The sequence below is a fragment of the Cyprinodon tularosa genome, unplaced genomic scaffold (assembly GCF_016077235.1).
Source record: "Cyprinodon tularosa strain WSP-4 unplaced genomic scaffold, ASM1607723v1 ctg433, whole genome shotgun sequence".
Classification (NCBI taxonomy): Eukaryota; Metazoa; Chordata; class Actinopteri; order Cyprinodontiformes; family Cyprinodontidae; genus Cyprinodon; species Cyprinodon tularosa.
In genome coordinates this window covers 451,535-470,876 of record NW_024039156.1, presented here as the reverse complement: position 1 = coordinate 470,876, position 19,342 = coordinate 451,535, and the positions used below count along the sequence as shown (strand labels likewise).

General features: G+C 39.7%; 1 protein-coding gene across 1 annotated transcript; it reads right to left on the bottom strand.

Moving 5' to 3' along the window:
- Positions 1–4,469: 4,469 nt before the first annotated feature.
- Positions 4,470–19,065, bottom strand: pms2 (PMS1 homolog 2, mismatch repair system component). The gene is made up of 15 exons (XM_038299693.1): positions 18,862–19,065; positions 16,943–17,085; positions 16,611–16,697; positions 15,778–15,880; positions 15,501–15,684; positions 13,090–13,257; positions 12,897–12,994; positions 12,718–12,817; positions 12,555–12,639; positions 9,480–9,626; positions 8,571–9,393; positions 6,747–6,914; positions 6,569–6,669; positions 6,332–6,501; positions 4,470–4,630 (listed from the first exon to the last, which is right to left on the bottom strand). Exons 1-15 carry the CDS (start codon positions 18,873–18,875, stop codon positions 4,487–4,489), a joined length of 2,535 nt encoding a protein of 844 aa, XP_038155621.1. The 5' UTR covers positions 18,876–19,065; the 3' UTR covers positions 4,470–4,486.
- Positions 19,066–19,342: the final 277 nt, after the last annotated feature.

Genomic DNA, 19,342 nt, shown 5'->3' with positions numbered 1-19,342 from the left:
TAAGATTTTGGAAGTATTTTAAGTGTCCACTCTCACTAATTTCCATTAACCTGGCCTCAATGTATTGAACAGTTGGCATACACATTCAGTACACCAAAAAAAATGTGGTGGGCCAGTGTAGCCCAAAATGCCAGGACAGATTTTTTGTCCCAGTCCGCCCCTGCTTATACCTAACTTGTGATGAAGATGTATCAAACCGGTAGAATTCCCATTTAAATGCCCACGTTTACTCCAACCATTAAACCACTGTTACACCTGCTGCCACGTTTCAGCAATTCTGCACTTTACGCAGACTCTCTATTTAAGGGCTGAACGGTCCACTCGCCCTACTCACTACTGGGTTTGGGGTTTGGAGGAAGAAGAATGATGAGCATCATCCTAAGAACACCTCCCTACTGTGAAGCATGGGGGTGGTAGTGTCATGCCTTGGGGGTATTTTTCATAATAATAATAAAACATTTTATTTAACAGCGCCTTTCTAGACACTCAAGGTCACTTTACAAACAATAAAAATGGAGATGGACAAGAACAGTGTATTTACAAATACGCAAGCTGGTGGGGTTTGAGTGTGGTTTTGGGGGGGGTCAATTCTGCAGAGGTCAGGTGACAGTGAGTTCCAGAGCTGGGGAGCAGGGCGGCTGAAGGCTCTGCTTCCATGGTGACAAGTCGAGCCCGGGGTACAGTGAGGTGGATGGAGGAGGTGGCAATGGGAAGGAGGTCTGATAGATATGGAGGAGCAAGGTTATGCATGGCTTTGAAAGTATTCAGAAGGATTTTAAATTGTATTCTGAGCTGCTGAAGAGACAGGGCGACTGCACTGTATAAGGAGAGGATGACCATGTATTACAAGATATTGGGGAACAACCTCCTTCCCTCCGTTAGAGCAATGAAGATGGGTCGAGGCTGAGTCTTCCAGCATCACAATGACCTGAAGGAGTGGCTCTGAAAGAAGCATATCAAGATTCTGGCATGGCCTAGCCAGTCTCCAGACCTAAACCAAATAGAGAATGTTTTGGAGGGAGCTCAAATTCTGTGTTTCTCAGTGACAGCCCATAAACCTGACTGATCTGGATAAGATCTGTGTGAAGGAATGGGCCAAAATCCCTCCTGCAGTGTGTGCAAACCTGGCGAAAAACTGCAGGAAACGTTTGACCTTTGTAATTGCAAACAAAAGCTACTGTACCAAATATTAACATTGATTCATATACTTATTTGCAGCTGTATTGTGATTTCTAGATTTTTTGTTTTTCAAATTATTTCTCTAACAGTCTACATGCACCTATGATGACAGTTTCAGACCCCTCCATGATTTCTAAGTGGGAGAATTTGCAAAATGCAGGGTGTTCAAATACTTATTTTCCTCATTGTATTCGCTGTTGGATGAAATGAACACGAAACTGCCACTAAGTTAAATATTGTGGAGGTTAAAATAACTGTTATGTAAAATTAAATTCTGACTCGGCACATTTTCCTCAGTGTATTAACCAGGGCGTGAATTATTTGCACTGTGATTTTAAACTGTTCTAGAGTGAGATGATCTATGCCATTACTACTTGGGAAATCAACCCTCTGCAGAATTTCTGCTGTGTTTCATTTTTTCCAGTTTATTTTTAGACCACCAATTCACAACACCTATAATCCCAAGGCATATTACACTCGATTGAATCCAATCATACAGACATATCGGGTTAACTTTTTTTTTGAGATCACATCGAGTCATTGACTTTGCAGAAATTACTTTTCCTGGATAAGCATGTTGCAACATGGACACCTAATGCATTGTGTTGTTGACTTTGCAGCAATTCCTCATACCAAACATGAATATAGACACATTGGAGAGGAAAGCTCCACTTATGCGGATGATGCCCCATCATAACCTTGCAAAATGTTTTATAAAGGTCATCATCATAATTTGCTTTCATTTTATAAAGTCTACTGTGGTCTTTGTCCTTTCAAATACAAAAACTCAGACTTCACTCAGTTCAAACACCTGCAAACCAGAAACCACAGTTATTTCAGAGCTGTCATTTGCCACTTAATCTAAAGAGATGGAAATAATTGCACATGCAAGATTTCAGCTAGATCAAACAACCGGAAGTGGGTTAGGGGCAGTACTTATTGAACACCCCTCGTAGCATCGCTTTACTGCTAAAGTGTCACTACAGGCATCATTGTTTCTTATTCCCACCTTCCACCCAGTCAAACTTATTGAAATTATTCCGTTTTTGCCAGGCCGTTGAACATTAACCTCACAGAGAGCAGGGAGATCTGGAACATCTAAATGCTTTTAGATCACTGACTAGAATAAAGCAGCAGTTTACAGTCTCAACCTGTAGTGAAATTAGCATTACTCTGTTATTTTTATAGAGCTTAGTTAGATTGCTTCACATTTTAATCCAGAACATGAAAATGTCCGTGGTCCCTTCTTTGTCTGCCTGCTCCTCCAAATCCTCACCCTTCTACCTCTGAGCTTAACCAGAGATGGCAAAAGTACTCACTTTCTGTACTTGAGTAAAAGTACAGATACTTGCGTTAAAAAATACTCTGGTAAAAGTGGAACTACTGATTAAACTTCTTTACTCAAGTAAAAGTAACAAAGTACAGGCTTGTAAATGTACTTAAATAATAAAAGTAAAAGTAGAAACCACTTTTTTCCTGCCGTTGCCTACATTTTAAATGGATGTCTGCCAATAGGACTAGATCTCCGTTGCATTCATTTTCAATCATCTCGTCGTCCATGCTACTATGCTAACGCCACCGCCACCAAGCTGCTATGATTTGCCGCAAATGAATACCGCCGAATCTGTCGATTCATCTTGTAGTGGTGCATCAAATGCAACGTAGATTCCCATCCAATTAGATTGAATTTGGTATTGATCACGTGAAAAATAATAATGGTAACTCCATTGAAATGATTCAAAACTAAAGTAACGAGCCAATTTTTTAAAATGTAAGGAGTAGAAAGTACAGATATTTGTGTAAAAATGTAAGGAGTAGAAGTAAAAAGTCGCCATAAAAATAAGTAGTAAAGTAAAGTAAAAATATCAGAAAAATCTACTTGAGTACAGTAACGAAGTATTTGTACTTTGTTACTTCCCATCTCTGAGCTTAACACACGCTTTAGTGTCTGAACTGATTTGCTTTATTTTCATTAAACGCATTGACTTTATTCTCCCAGGTGCACAGAATATTAAGGCCACCATACATGTTCAAACTCACAGTAGCAGGCATTCAAAATGGCCCTTCCCAGTTTAACACCAGCCAATTGCCAACTCACTTCCCTCCAACTTCCAACCACTGGAGTTGCATGTTTTTTTACCCTGAGTCCTCACTTTCACTGGATTACAGGGTCTGACCAGGAGATGACGCTTCTCTTTAGATCTTAATGTTCACAAATTATGACAGAAAGAATATTTTAGCACAGATATTTATGTTTAGAAAGAAATGGAAGGGAACCAGCCAAGGAAAGTGGGGAAATTTTGAATGGCTACTACTTTAAGCTTCATAGTAGTCACAGCATGCTAACCTACAGGTGTCAAAAGTATTCATGTTTATCACTCAAGTAGAAGTATAAATCCTACTGTTCAAAAACTATTTGTAGAAGTTAAGAGTAGGAAGCTTTTTACTCAAGTAAAAGTACCAGTATTAAAACTGCTTAAAGTATAAAAGTAAAAATAATGCAGAAAAAAATGCTTTACTGCACCACCCTGTTAAAGGAAAATGTTTCTACAATGCTGGATGATAACTTCTTTATACTAAATTTTCTTAGCTTTATAATAATGGTAACAGTCTCAAATTTAACTTTGAAAAACTATTTATTTTGTTATGTGGTGAACAACAAGTTGGTGCAGTACTTAGGCCAACCACAATTACATTATTTTGATGATTTTTATTTTCTTTAAATGCTGTAACTTAAATTAGCTTAAATTAAAACAAAACTAACGCATCTATTTTCAAATGTAAGGGATGGAAAGTTAAGATAATTGCAAAGAAATATAACAAGTTTGTCTAAAATAATAACTCCAGTAAAGTACAGATACCTTACTTAAGTAGAGATTTTGGGTAACACATATTTGTACTTTGTTACCTCTGCTAACCAGGGCATGCATTCTCTGACTCTGTTTGCTTCACTCAAATATGATAAATCTTGAATGTTTTTAAACTGTGAATGAAACCTCCTCTGTAGGATGACTGCCATATCAGCCAAACAATCTCAGATTGTTCCTTTTGTCCTTCTGCTTTGGTATAAACATGCCTTCCTAACAATATGTTCATACCTCTCATCTCAGTTCAACAGAAACAGGAATCCTTTTTTGACATGTAAAATGATTTATTGGAAATAACAAATAAAAACACAGATCTTCTATTTAAAAGAACAAAAAAATATATCAAACAGTATCCAACCAGTGACTCTGAACCAGTCTAGATGTTCTAAGGGTTTCCATGACTGAACCGACTTACAGAGAGTAAGTGTTGATGCATGGGGTCAGTCCTGTGAGATCATTTCCAGGTTGGCGAGGTGTCGCATGGTGGGCCTGCCGTGAGGACAGTTCCACGGATGCTTGATCTCCCCCATGTGAAGCACGAGCTTCTTCATCTCCCCGACGCTTAGAGCCGTCCCGATCATCACCTGAAGGTAATTACAACCAGAGGTACGCTGCTGAAGATTCTGTCATCCAGGTCATAGTCATTCCAAAAACGTTAAAAAACAAACAATCCACTGGAGTTTATTTCAAAGTTTAAAGACGTTTCGCTTCCCATCCAGGAAGCTTTTTTTTAATTCAAAATGTCAGATATAGCGTTGAGTTCCAGGCTTTGTAGAGTGGAACAAAAACAAAGCCTGCTTTTTGGCGTAGAAAACATGCAAACTGAACCGGAAGAACGGGGCCACCCCTTAAAGGAATAGTACACCCAAAACATGATTAGCCTTCATTTTCTACTCACCCCCATGCTGAACAACACTCTGGAGTACTTTTTTGATATCTCAAATGCATCTGGAGATCTGGGAGGCTTCTTGCTGTCTGCTGACATTCAAATAATGGAGGTCTATGGTGCCCGAGGCAGAAAGGTCCATAAAAGTCCACAAAAAACGTGTCAATATTCCTCCATACTGCTCGTCCAATGTATTCCAAGTGTCCTGAGTGGGTAGCATCCAGAATTTACTCGAAACGAAGTCATTTAGAATGTTTTTAGAGCATAAACAGCAGTGTATAGGATTTCCTAAAAGCGAGTTCACGACGCTACGGAAACCGCGGCAGACCAAACCAGATGAAAGTGCGCATTCAGCGTCTGCTCTGCCGATAATGCAAGCGTAGAAGAAGAAATGTGCTGTTTACCTGTGCAAAGAAAGAAACAACAAAAGAAAAATGTCTGAGGACTTCAGTGTTGAGGAAGAGCATGAGTTTTTTGCTGAGCTGAATGCGCACTTTCATCTGGTTTGGTCTGCCGCGGTTTCCGTAGCGTCGTGAACTCGCAGGCGCGCACTTTTAGGAAATCCTATACACTACTGTTTATGCTCTAAAAACATTCTAAATGACTTTGTTTCCAGTAAATTATGGATGCTACCCACTCAGGACACTTGGAATACATTGGACGAGCAGTATGGAGGAATATTGACACGTTTCTTGTGGACTTTTATGGACCTTTCTGCCTCGGGCGCCATAGACCTCCATTATTTGAATGTCAGCAGACAGCAAGAAGCCTCCCAGATCTCCAGATGCATTTGAGATATCAAAAAAGTACTCCAGAGTGTTGTTCAGCATGGGGGTGAGTAGAAAATGAAGGCTAATCATGTTTTGGGTGTACTATTCCTTTAAGAATGGGCAGGTGTTTGGCTTCTTTGTTAGCCTGCCATACCAAATACTGGTCTATCCCTTTGAAAGTGGGGTCTTTAGGGGGAATTCTTGGCCTGGCTGAACAGGCTAGATGTTCTATTCTGCTGTATAGGCATGGGGATTGAGATGGTAGCGGAAAGAATTCAACTCCATCGCTGCATTGTAGATTTTTTAAAGAAACCAGCTCTGTTTAAGGTTGGTTTTACTTAACTCTCAAACCACCTGTCTTCTTTGTCTAAAATGTGAACATTCAGGTCTTTAGAAGAATGTTCTTTGTCCATCGGTGGTACATTTACACCTTTTGGAAGCGAAACGTCTTCAAGCTTGGAAACAAAGTCCAGTGGTTTGTTTTTTTAAACATTGCTAAGTAATGTTGAGAAAAAAATATCTCTCAACATTACTAAGAAAACATCAATTAATTTTGGGTTTATTGGCTTTTATTAAAGCAGGAATGATGGAGAGAAAGATCTGTGTGTTGAAAGTGAGCTGAACTCAACTGATTTCCTGCACGCTCGAGAGGCAAACATCTGCCTGACTCTGGATGGGCGGCACATGACGCCTGGGCTGTCAGTCAACATGAAGATCAGCTCTTCAATGTCTGCCGGGCCGAAGGTCCAGTTTTTACTGGTGGGCAAAGAGACCAGCTTCACCCTCTCCATCACCTGAGCTGAGGTAAAGTTTCAGTGAGAACAGGAGCAAACACTGATTCCAGCCTGATGATTGAGCCGTCCTACCATCCTCATCGATCTGAAATTCAAAGCCGTTCTTCTGGAAGATCTCCAGGTTCTCTATGAGCACGTTCTCGCTGACTGCAGTGAGGTGAAGTTTCTGTGGGCTTTAAGGGTTCATGAAATTTGCCGGTGAGACTCTGGTCACATCAGTGCATAGCAGTGCAGCATTTCATCCACTTACACGATAAGTTTCTGCCCCTGAAGCACAGTGTGCTGCTGCAGCATCTCAAAGTTGTATTTCTCATCGCTGGCGTGCTGATCGATCATAAAGATGTCCGAGTTCAGCTTGGTGATGATGAAACCCAGGTTAAACTGACCGATGATCTCCATTTCTTTAAACATTTCCTTACTGGAAGAAGAAGAAAGAAACTTTTACTACTTTCAAGCTGCATGCTAGGATTGATCTCTGGGCTTTGACTAGGCCAATCTGTTTCATTTAACCCAAAGGATAATAAAGGGTCACTAGGCTTACGTTGGGTTGCTAGGCTCCACAAACATGGAGGAGGGTTTGTCTTCTGGAGGAAATGAGGGGGGGGTTAAGTTTCTGTGGTGGAGGCCGGCGGCTTAGAGTGGCCTGCTCCAGAGATTCCAGGGGAATCAGACCATAGAGTGGGAATGGTTTCTGTTGGTGTTTTAGATGCTAGGTTTTATGTTAACTGTTAATACTGAGGTAAATATCTAGACTAGAACAATTTCGCCAAAAATCTAAATTGCAATTTTTTTTAACCCAAATTGCAATGCCATTTTGTTTCAATTTTCCTTTGCAATAACCCAGAGATTGTAGATGTTTCATCCAAGGCTTTCGGTTTTTGAAAGCTTGCTTGCCCAGAGTCCATTGCTACACAGACTTATTGTAACCATTATGTGAAAAAAGTGTTTTCTTCTACTTGCATGGATCTGCGAGCTAGCTGCTACTCTGTCTACATTTCTGTATGGCAACCAGAGATGGGAAGTAACGAAGTACAAATACTTCATTACTCTACTCAAGTAGATTTTTCTGATATTTTTACTTTACTTTACTACTTATTTTTATGGCGACTTTTTACTTCTACTCCTTACATTTTTACACAAATATCTGTACTTTCTACTCCTTACATTTAAAAAAATTGTCTCGTTACTTTAGTTTTGAATCATTTCAATGGAGTTACCGTTATTATTTTTCACGTCATCAATACCAAATTCAATCTAATTGGATGGGAATCTACGTTGCATTTGACGCACCACTACAAGATGAATCGACAGATTCGGCGGTATTCATTGGCGGCAAATCATAGCAGCTTGGTGGCGGTGGCGTTAGCATAGTAGCATGGACGACGAGATGATTGAAAATGAACACAACGGAGATCTAGTCCTATTGGCAGACATCCATTTAAAATGTAGGCAACGGCATGAAAAAAGTGGTTTCTACTTTTACTTTTATACTTTAAGTAAATTTACAAGCCTGTACTTTGTTACTTTTACTTGAGTAAAGAAGTTTAATCAGTACTTCCACTTTTACCAGAGTATTTTTTAACACAAGTATCTGTACTTTTACTCAAGTACGGAAAGTGAGTACTTTTGCCATCTCTGATGGCAACTAACTCACTTCAAGCATTTAACCACCACTTAAAGGGCTGGAGGGAGAAATGTGTTTTGTTAAATTGCGATTATATTATAAATGCAATACATTTTCCATCCCTAATCTAGACTCACTTCAGCGTCCTACAGAGGCCCGGGGCTGCTGATGCCAGTTTCTCTGGGTTTATTCCCAATACTGGGCAATGCGACAGTAAATGATCAGATGCAGTGACACAGCTTAAACATGGGGAGGGCGCCAAACAGACAAAATAGGATTGCAACAAATGTGCAGTAAGCAGTATAAGACGACCATGAATGCTGTTTTGGTCTATCCAGCTGATTGGTTTAACTTTCTCGCTGACCTGCCTGCTGTGTTCCTTGTTTGAAGCCATTTGTTCATCAGTGTTTACTAAAGAACTCTTTGAGGCTGTAATCTGGAATATTTTACCTAATCTCTCTGCGGAGTTCATCCTCTGCGCTTTGGTTTTCTCCAGGGTTGATCTTGGCCCTGAAGCGCCTGTAGTGCAGCTTCTCTCCAGCTCTCTGTCTCTGCTGTTCCTGCAGCCTCTTCATGCTAGCCGTCAGGTCTTGCAGTGAGAAACGCAAAGGCACCGCCTTCCTCTGCAGAGAGACAGGGACGTCCACTGTAGAAGGAGGTGTATCTGAAAGGTTTTCAGAACTTTGTTCCACCTTGAGAAGTGGAGAATCTGTTCTGGGCTTTTTAGCTTCCGGGCTAATCATGGAGTCCTCCGTAGCTGAACCTGCTTTAGTTTGTAGATCCAGGTCCTCAGCTTCGTTTTGGCTGACTGACGAGTCATTTTCTACACTTTCAACAACCGGTCCAGTGACTTCGGAGTACTCTGTACATGGAGACTGTTCTGCACTGTCACCAGTGGGCTCAGCCTGGTCTCCCTCATTATCCGGTTTATCCTGGTTCCATGTCCCTCCATACCTAAACGCATCGAGCACAGACCTCCCCCCTGTGCTGCGTTTAGCTGCATCTGTTCTGGGCTGTAAAGGTGACTTCATACACAGGGTGGTGCTGGCAGATTTAACAGGATCTTTAAAGAAAGACTGCAGCGTCCTCTGGCTCAGCCCACTACCAGACGCTTTTTCAGTCCCCGCCTTACTCCCACAGGGGGAACTGTTCTGGTTTGAAAAAGCAGCTTTGAGGGCAGCCAGGTTCATGGTTGACTTTGAACTGGGAGCCACAGGTTGGTCACTCTCTGCTGGTTCTTCCTTGTTTTCTTCTTTAGATGCAGCTGCAACCACTGGAGAATAATAACACAGACATAACATTCTAATTAAAAGAGGTCAAATAAATTAAATAAGAGAATAATGTAAAATGTCTTCTCACTCTGAGTTGGTGCACAGTTCAGACTGATCTTATTAACTCCAGCTTCATACATAGCGATGAGGGAAGTCTTTAGGATGGCAAGTAGGAGTTTCTCCTCTTGAAGGAAGATTTGTCGTTTATCAGGGGTTACATTCACATCCACACAGTCTGGAAAAAAGCAACAACAAAAACAGACTGGATGGATAAGTGGACAGACAGATGGAACGTTTAGAGATAAGAATAAGGAACAAAAAAAAAAAAAAAAATCGATATATACAGAAAGTACCCCTCCTCCAACTTACACTACAGTCAATTTAACATGTTTTAATGCCCTAAAAAGAAATCAGCTGTGGTTGATGAATACCATTTATCTGTGATACTCCAGTTTATTCATGTTCATAAGAAATTCACAAACTCTGATTACTTCTGGAGAACCACCAGGTTCAGTGTTAGGGCCAGTTCTCTTGGCCCTATCCTGGTGCTGGATCGATTTGCATCATTTCCTGTGAAGCAGACTAAGTCAGTGGGGATGATAGGATTTAAATTTCAACAGGACATCATGTTGAACATTTTTACAATCTGATCCTTGGGTTTCCCCTTTAAAACTAATAAAGACACTTTGGCACCATGGTGAAAAGTCTGTAGTGTGATTTTAATTCATCACTTTCTAGTTGTATTCAAACATTTTACTGCAATTTGAAGGATCACTTTAACATGAGATTTGAAGACATTGATATATCAATAGTCACGAAAGTCTCACACTTAATCCATAAAGTCAACTGCAATTCATAGGATGGAGGAAATTCCCTTTATGTCCTATGAAATATAAAATGATAATAAAAACATCAAAAACATCAAACTTTGCTTTCGTCAAAGAATCCTCCATTTGCAGCAATTCCAGAATTGCAGACCTTTGGCATTCTAGCTGTTAATTTGTTGAGGTAATCTGGAGAAATTGCACCCCACGCTTCCAATTCTAGTTGGATTGGTTGGATGGGCACTTCTTGCGTACCATAAGGTCAAGCTGCGCCCACAACAGCTCAATGGGGTTCAGATCTGGTGACTGCGCTGGCCACTCCATTACCGATAGAATACCAGCTGCCTGCTTCTGCTCTAAATAGTTCTTGCACAATTTGGAGGTGTGTTTAGGGTCATTGTCCTGTTGTAGGATGAAATTGGTTCCAATCAAGCACTGTCCACTGGGTATGGCATGGCGTTGCAAAATGGAGTGATAGCCTTCCTTATTCAGAATCCCTTTTACCCTGTACAAATCTCCCACCTTACCAGCACCAAAGCAACCCCTGACCATCACATTACCTCCACCATGCTTAACAGATGGCGTCAGGCATTCTTCCAGCATCTTTTTATTTGTTCTGCATCTCACAAACATTCTTCTTTGTGATTCAAACACCTCAAACTGGATGAATCCGTCCACAACACTTTTTTCCAGTCTTCCTCTGTCCAATGTCTGTGTTCTTTTGCCCATCTTAATCTTTTTCTTTTATTAGCCAGTCTCAGATATGGCTTTTTCTTTGCCACTCTGTCCTGAAGCCCAGAATCCTGCAGCTGCCTCTTCACTGTAGATGTTGACACTGGTGTTTTGCGGGTACTATTTAATGAAGATGCCAGTTGGGGACCTGTGAGGCGTCTGTTTCTCAAACTAGAGACTGATGTACTTATCTTCTTGCTCAGTTGTGTAACGCGGCCTCCTACTTCTTTTTCTACTCTGCTTAGAGCCTGTTTGTGCTGTCCTCTGAAGGGAGTAGTACACACCGTTGTAGGAAATCTTCAATTTCTTGGCAATTTCTCTCATGGAATAGCCTTTATTTCTAAGAACAAGAATAGACTGTCGAGTTTCAGATGAAAGTTCTCTTTTTCTGGCCATTTTGAGCGTTTAATTGACCCCACAAATGTGATGCTCCAGAAACTCAATCTGCTCAAAGGAAGGTCAGTTTTGTAGCTTCTGTAACGAGCTAAACTGTTTTCAGATGAACATGATTGCACAAGGGTTTTCTAATCATCAATTAGTCTTCTGAGCCAATGAGCAAACCCATTGTTCCATTAGAACACTGGAGTGATAATTGCTGGAAATGGGCCTCTATACACCTATGTAGATATTGCACCAAAAACCAGACATTTGCAGCTAGAATAGTCATTTACCACATTATCAATGTGTAGAGTGTATTTCTTTAAAGTTAAGACTAGTTTAAAGTTATTTTCATTGAAAAGTACAGCGCTTTTCCTTAAATAATAAGGACATTTCAATTTGACCCCAAACTTTTGAACGGTAGTGTATATAAACAGAAATCCAGTTCATTGTGCCCTCCCCCTTTAATAGAGAGCATCTATTAAAGGACTTAGTATTAAAGGACTTAGTACGTAGTCAGAGACGAATGTATGAGCAACTCCGATAAAGGCATAAATCATCAGTTTTAGGAGAGTAATCTCAAGTAGTATAATTGGATGTATTTAGAGAAGACAAAACAAGTGTTATATTTACAAAGACACACACGTGTAAAAAGTCTGTGTATATAATAACTGAACCAAACTTCCAGAAGTGACATATGAACTGTAAGAGTGTGTAAACATACCTTCCCCTCACAATGACAGTAGAGTCATCCTGAGCTGATAAACTGCTTCTTCTTCTCACATACTTGGATTGTATGATGGGTTGCTAATGGTTGCTAATTCTGAACAAGGAAGTCTCTTTGCTAACATATGGTTTATTTTGGCAACTGTGTCCCTGGCCTGTTTAGGTCTAACGCCATGGATCTTTGCCTTGCATATCTGTGTCTGGGGTGCAGTTGGTACAAGATGGCAGCACCCATGAAAGGCACAGACAAGTGAAAAATACAAAAAAAAAAATAGTATCGCTTTATATTTTCACACATTTGTTAAAATGATAAGTGATGGCACTTGAAGTCTGCCATTTAATGAGGCTAAAACAGAAAATCTCCAGGGTTCAACAAATCATATCTTATAAAATGAACTAAACTGATTTGGGAAAATGTAAAAGTCCATGCAAACTCACACATTGCAATATAACCAATTAAACTAGCCATTAATAACCTCTTCTTGTTTGGTTTCTTTTCTCACCTGAGGCCACAGCTATGTTGAGAGCAACAAATGGATACTGATGTCTGTTATACATGTGGTAGACTTCATTCACAAGTTTGCTGACCTACAAAGTAAAAAAAAGGGGGATAAGATGAAAGACAAACATGAACAAACACGGTTTAATACATTCAACAGAAATCACCTTAATGGGGTCACATGGGCGGCTGTTGATGAAGAAGAACTGCCTGTCTGAGACGCTCCGCCCAACGCCGTGGTCCCCGGCAGACACGAAGCCTGTGATTCTGCCCAAAGCATTGGAATTTGAAGCCCGGACCAATTAAAAGAATATTATCACTTAATTAATGCAGCGATCCCACTCACGAAAAAGTCGGTGTGGGTAAATCTCCGGCTTTAAGTCCGTATTCCTCCAGAATGTTCTCTGCAGCAGATACTTGGTGGAAAGGAAGAAGACTCTGAAGCTGCAGAGCAAAGAATTTAAATCAGAGACCCAGATTTCTGCAGAATATTTTGATGCTGCTGCCATAAAATAAAAGAACCATAAACGAATCAGAACCTGCTTTGGTCCGAATATGGCGCCGATGTTATCTCTCATACTTTGGCTGGCGCTGGTGCTGAGGACAGTGCTACGCTTCCCCTGCCCATTTTGGTTTGAGCAGGTGATACGCACTCCTGTGGAGATGATGCAGTAGGCCTGCAGGACGTGGATCATTTTGGCGTACTCCTGAAGAAGCAGCAGCAACATGTTTAAAATGAGAGAAAAACGCAGCTGGGTACGTTTTCAGCAGCAGTTAAACAGCAAAGAGTTTAAAGGGTCTGGTTCAACATTAGGGGTGAGTATTGGCATGTGTGTTGCGATACGAACGGAGTCATGACACTTGGGACACAGAACAATATTATCATGATATTGCAATATCACCATATCTTGCAATACATTTCCCAGACATTAAATTAAATGTGTAGATAAAAAAAGAAAGAGTATATACCGGTAGGGTAAAAATCCCATTTGGGTGCTAAGATCCTATCCAGATCCGTCTGACATCACTGCTGCCAAGCAAACATGAATGATGTGCATTCCTCAACTAGATATAGTGACTTAATGTCACTGTGTTTTTTCTTTTTTTTTTTTTTTTCTTTTTTTATCGCTGCTGATTGCCTTGTCAAGGCTGCACTTGAAGAATGAGATGCTTTAGAGTGCTGTTCTGAACAAAATTTCTTTTTGTTTACACTTGTTTATACAAAATGACAAAATAAATCTGTCTAAGTCGAATATGTTCAGCAGAATCCATCCTGTTTGGGGTTTGAGTCAGTCCACGTCTTCCACTGTGACTGCTTAGACTACAGATATGGTGCTTCACTGCACAGCAAAAGGGCTCCATGGCGCTATCTGCCAGAGTGGCGGTGCAGAGCTAGCCCATTTTCCCTCATTGTTTTAGGTAAAAAAAATATATATATTTTTTTCTTCATCGGGGCACCTGAAAATCACGATATTCTGCCAAATAAATTTTTTCCCACATCCCTATCCGACATTAAAGGAAAAGTCCACTCATATTCCGAGTCAAACTTCTGAAAGTACTTTAAATAGGAAATTATTCTTTACTGGAGGCATCCATGTTTGTCAAAGAACACTACTGCCACCTACTGGTTTGTGTTTCACGGTGCGGTATCGGCTGTTGATCAAGTCCCAGTGCTGTATCTGGTGTTTGTCACAACGCGCTATTATCCAAGTCATCTTGAAAACATTCTTCTTCCAAATGTTGGCTACATATTACGGGTTTTTTCTCTGGCCAGAAGTTCGATGGCAAATCCTCCCTCTTCAAGTTGGCGATCCAACGACCAACCCGTCCGTGGAGGATCAGGAATCAGAAAGGTGGAATAACTCTTTTTTTCACTTTTACCCGATGTATTCCAGCATCCAGCTGCCATGCACGTGGGCATTGTCAGTTTCACTATAGCTCTGGTGAATTTCAATGGTGAAGTCCTCTGGAAATCTTCAATAATTCTTGTTGATTGCAGATGTGTCTAGTAGTTCCCATTGATTTAGCTTGTAAAGCGGGGAGAATGGCGCTAGGCTTACCGCACCGTGACGTCACTGCTGGAAGATGTCAGGAGGGAGGGGTTACTATATCTGGGCTAAAATGCCGATCCCAGACTCAGTGATCACGATGAAAAATATATTTTTTATTTTTTTACTGATTAACGCTAAATTCATTAAATCACCTCGAAGGTATTAGTTCTAGTTAAAGATAATGATCCATTGATCATTCCTTGCTGACCGGACTTCTTCTTTAAGAAAAGTCTGAGTTTGTCTCTAATTCCTAAAAAGGTTGTTTAAACCAAAAAAACTTCTTCAATTAGATAATGTATGAGGTTGATACAGGTGCATACCTATGAAATGCAGAAGAAGAGTAGTCATTGTTGATCTGTGATTAAGAAATCTGAAAAGATTTCATTTCTGGTTTTCTTTTCTTTTTTTGTTACTTATAAAAATTTCTTTTCGCACATAAATAACGGAACTAAATTCCCTCCATATATACTTTCACTTCTGTTTTAGCAGCAAATGTCCACAGGATAATAAAAAGTGCTTTGCTTTTATTACAGATCAAATGTTTTTTTCATTGTATGATTTAGATTTATTTAGTTTGGATGTTTTCCCTCATCTGCTGTCATACACCAGATGATGCCATGGCATAAATATATTTGAGAAGGGAAGCAAGATACAGAATATTCTGCAACTTTTAAGAACCTTTCTTACTGAGCTAAATAACCTGCTGAAATCTAAATTTACCACAATATTGATGATGGATTTAACATATGTACTTTAAGAGCAGACAAAATAAGAAATGTTCCTCCAGTAAATTAGAAAAAGGAAACAGTTAAAGGGTTTTAATATGTAAAATCTCCAGTATTTCACACACTGATCCCATCAGTATGTCTAAAATCCGTCAGGATGGTTTGGCTGCTGACCTTCTTGATGTTACGCTGGAACTCCTTGTGTCTAACAGGCAGAGTGTAGAAGAGCTGCTGCAGAGTGACGGTGGTGCCTGGCTGCCTGGGACAGGGCGACTGCTGCACAAGATGGCCTTTGTGGTCAAACACCAGTTTGGTGCCTACTTGGCTGGACTGATGGCATGTAATCACACTCAGGTCACTGCAGTACGAAGGTGGGAAAAAGAATAACCAACAAACGGACAGTTACTGCCAGCTTCATGAACAAAGTAAATGTGAGCAGTGAAGACTTTACCTTAGTGCACACAGAGAGCTCAGGGCTTCACCTCGAAAGCCAAATGTTTCCACATGGATCAGATCGGAGAAATCTCTCAGCTTTGATGTGTGATGCTTTAGAGCTGCGGGACAGACAGAATGAGAAACCTCAGGTTTACAGGGTTCATACGCATTTAAGGCACCAACATCTGCTCATCTTCTAAACAGACATGTCCAGAGTTCAGACTTAAGTTTATGGTGGGCTGGTATTAATGGATGGATGGATGGATGGATGGATGGATGGATGGATGGATAGATAGATGATAAATTAATGAATGAATGATTGGATGGATGAGTGATTGGATGATGGATGGATAGAACATTTAGACAGTAGGTGAAGGAAAAACACCAGAAACCACCTATATTTTTTCATACTAATTGTAGAGGACAATATGGCAAAAACTTACGGTTCCATTTAGTTCGATAAGATTGAATTTTGAAGTAAATATTGCAAAATAAAAGCATCAGAAGGACTGCCAAGAATGCCTGTACAAACTTATAATTATTTTACCATGCTTATAAAACTCTAACATATAATTTTAGAAATTGTTGCTTTAAAAAGCAAAAACACATAAAACTACATAAAACCCTGAATGTCACTTGGTGATGAATGCTGTATCCATAGACTGTAATGTAGACATAAATATCAGAGAAAGCTTTCACAGTCATATCACTAATAATGAATGAAATTACATTGCGATATATAAATATTGTCCAGCCCTCACTTATTGCTACTTCAATAATAGTAGGACTGAACTCCATACTTTTCCTGATTGTTCCTAACTACCCAGAAAATAAGCAGATCCTACGTACTCAGTCCTTCAAAGTTTGCTTCTTCAACCCCTCTGCCGTTGTCTGATACTTCGATTTGTTCAGCGCCACACTCCTTCAGCTTGACCTCTGGAACGATGCATGGGATGTTATAGAGGAAAGCAGTATATTAATAATAATTTAATTAGCATTTAATTCAGTCAAATATTTCTGAGAATGATTTATATGAATGTAAAGTGTAGGCTGAAAAGCTGAAACATAAAACCTCTAACTACATGGTGAGCTATACCTTATATCTTATATTTCCCCGGGCTGTAAAATTAGCAACAAACGGTTTTATGTTTCAGACGGACTGTGCTGTGTGCTTTCCTTACCAACATTGGTGGCTCCTGCATCTATGCTGTTCTCCACCAACTCTTTGACAGCTGTGGCCAAACTCAGAACTACTTGTCCTGAGCAGATCTGATGGACTGAGTGACGGTCAATGGCCTTTATAGCCCCAGCAGACTCAGAGGTGCTGAAAAGATAAAAAGACAAGAGGGAGAGAGTTCACCTTAACAATAGCATTACATTTACCTAGAGTTACAATAGGGTGGTGATTAAAGCTGAATTCTGTGCAGTGCGGCCCAGTCCAATCAATCAAAATCTATTTTTTTATTTAAAAAAAAGCTTCCTGGATGGAAAGTGAAATGTCTTCAAACTTGGAAACAAAGTCCAGTGGATTGTTTTTTAACTTTTTGGAACTATTGATGTAAATCTAATTGACGGTCTGTTGAAATGTGGTGTCCCAGAGAGCAACAGCTGTTCATTCAATGTTGAATTGTGGTCAAAAAGACTCAGTTTTGGTTAATATTAGATGACTGATGGTGGGGCAGCCATCAAGCAATCATCAAACTTTAGACAAAGCATTGAAATGATGTCCCTGAATCAACATTTTGTGGTTGAATCCTAATGATTGAAATGGCAGCATCTAACCAATATTAAACCAATCTATGCCGTTTGCAATGTACCTCATCCTCATCTCCGCCACTATAAGCTCTGTGGGAGAGTATTTTATCATTGACCGGGCTTATCATGTTTTAAATGAAACTCCATACGTTGAAGACAGTGAGTTTTACCTTTCTGTGTACTTTGTCTTACTTGTCTGTAAATATTATTCCTAATCATTTGCACATAAATGGTCATCACAAAAACATCTACATCAACCACCTATTTACACATTTAATGACTTTTTTATGTACATACATCAACATTGATTCCTTAACTTTTAATATAGAAGCAGCACAAATGTGCATGCAGAGCCAGATTTAGATAGTGGCTAATTCAACAATGACATCGGTTATAGTTGAAAACATTGATTTAACAAACAGTCACTAACCACTTTTACAGGATTATATTATACTCAGGGCGGACTAAGGACATATGGGGCCCTAGGGAAAGACAGGCAGAGGGCCCCTCTGAATTGAGAAGACAACACATAAAACAGACCCATTATACAGATACAGATTTTTTCTAGAATAGACAACCATTATTTGTTCTATGTTTTTTGTCCCTCTCTTCTTCTTGTTTTCCTCTCTATGTTTTGTACTCAGCTGACTTTTCATGCTGTCTCTAAAGGAATGAAAGATTTTTTCCAAGCACTAAGCTCACTTAGCTGATTGCTCCTTCCTGTGTTTCCTAAAAGGCCAAAGTAAATAACCCAGTCCTTCTTTTCACTGTAGACAAGCCATGATCTGCTTCTCTGTTCTCCATTTTTCATTTGGATGAAATAATAGCTGCATGATAAGGAATAGTTGTATTAACCATACATGTAAACAGACTTTTATGGGGCCCCCAGGAACTTGGGGCCCTAGGCAACTGCCTAGTATTGCCTAATGGTAAATCCCCTCTGATTTTACTATAACCACATCCCAACGGTGAACCTCTTATTTATTCTACCTGTGTTGTGCAGACTTTCCTTTCGATCAGACTCAGTTTAAACTATTTTGCAAAAAGATAATGGCAGACATGTCAATGTAAATGAACAGAAAGTGGAGACATAAACACTAGAATGAGTAACTCCAGTGATAATCTCAGCTTTATATCTAATTAAGAGCTTGAATGTAAACATTTGCCATTTGTCAGTTATTTAAAGGAATTAATATTTTTAAAGGCAGTTAATGTAACATTCATACAGCAACGATAAATTCCGCTTGAAAACTGAGCACTTCAGTTTTGACTACAACACAAAATGAAAAATTAACTCCAAGTTATAAGTGAGTTTTCTGGTAGGGAAAACTAAGGTCTGTCTTACCAAACATCTGACATCTTTCAGCGGGTGTCTACTGGTTCTCTGCTCTCCACACGGATCTAAATCTCACTTTAAACGGACAGGAACACCGGCTGATTATTCGCCATGATGAATGAAAAAGGTTTGTTTTCACTTATTTCTTCCTCCCTGCGTGATAAACAAAAAACTGAACCTCTCGCGCGCCGTTTAACTACATTGTTCGTGAGTATTACTAATGCGCAACACTGCGCATCTTACTTTTACTAAAAACAAATAAATATGTGTATATACATAGCTCTAAAATAAAAATTAAAACATATGTAAAGTTATCAAACATATGAATCAGAAAATAAATGGTTTCTTTCCCTTTTTTAAATATGTTTCCGAAATCATTGTTGAATTTCATCACTGGGACGTTAGGGCTCATCTGTAATCATGTAGCTTCGAAAAAAACGAATATATCTGTGTTAGCCAAAGTGTTTCACCTTATCCTTTTAAACATAAT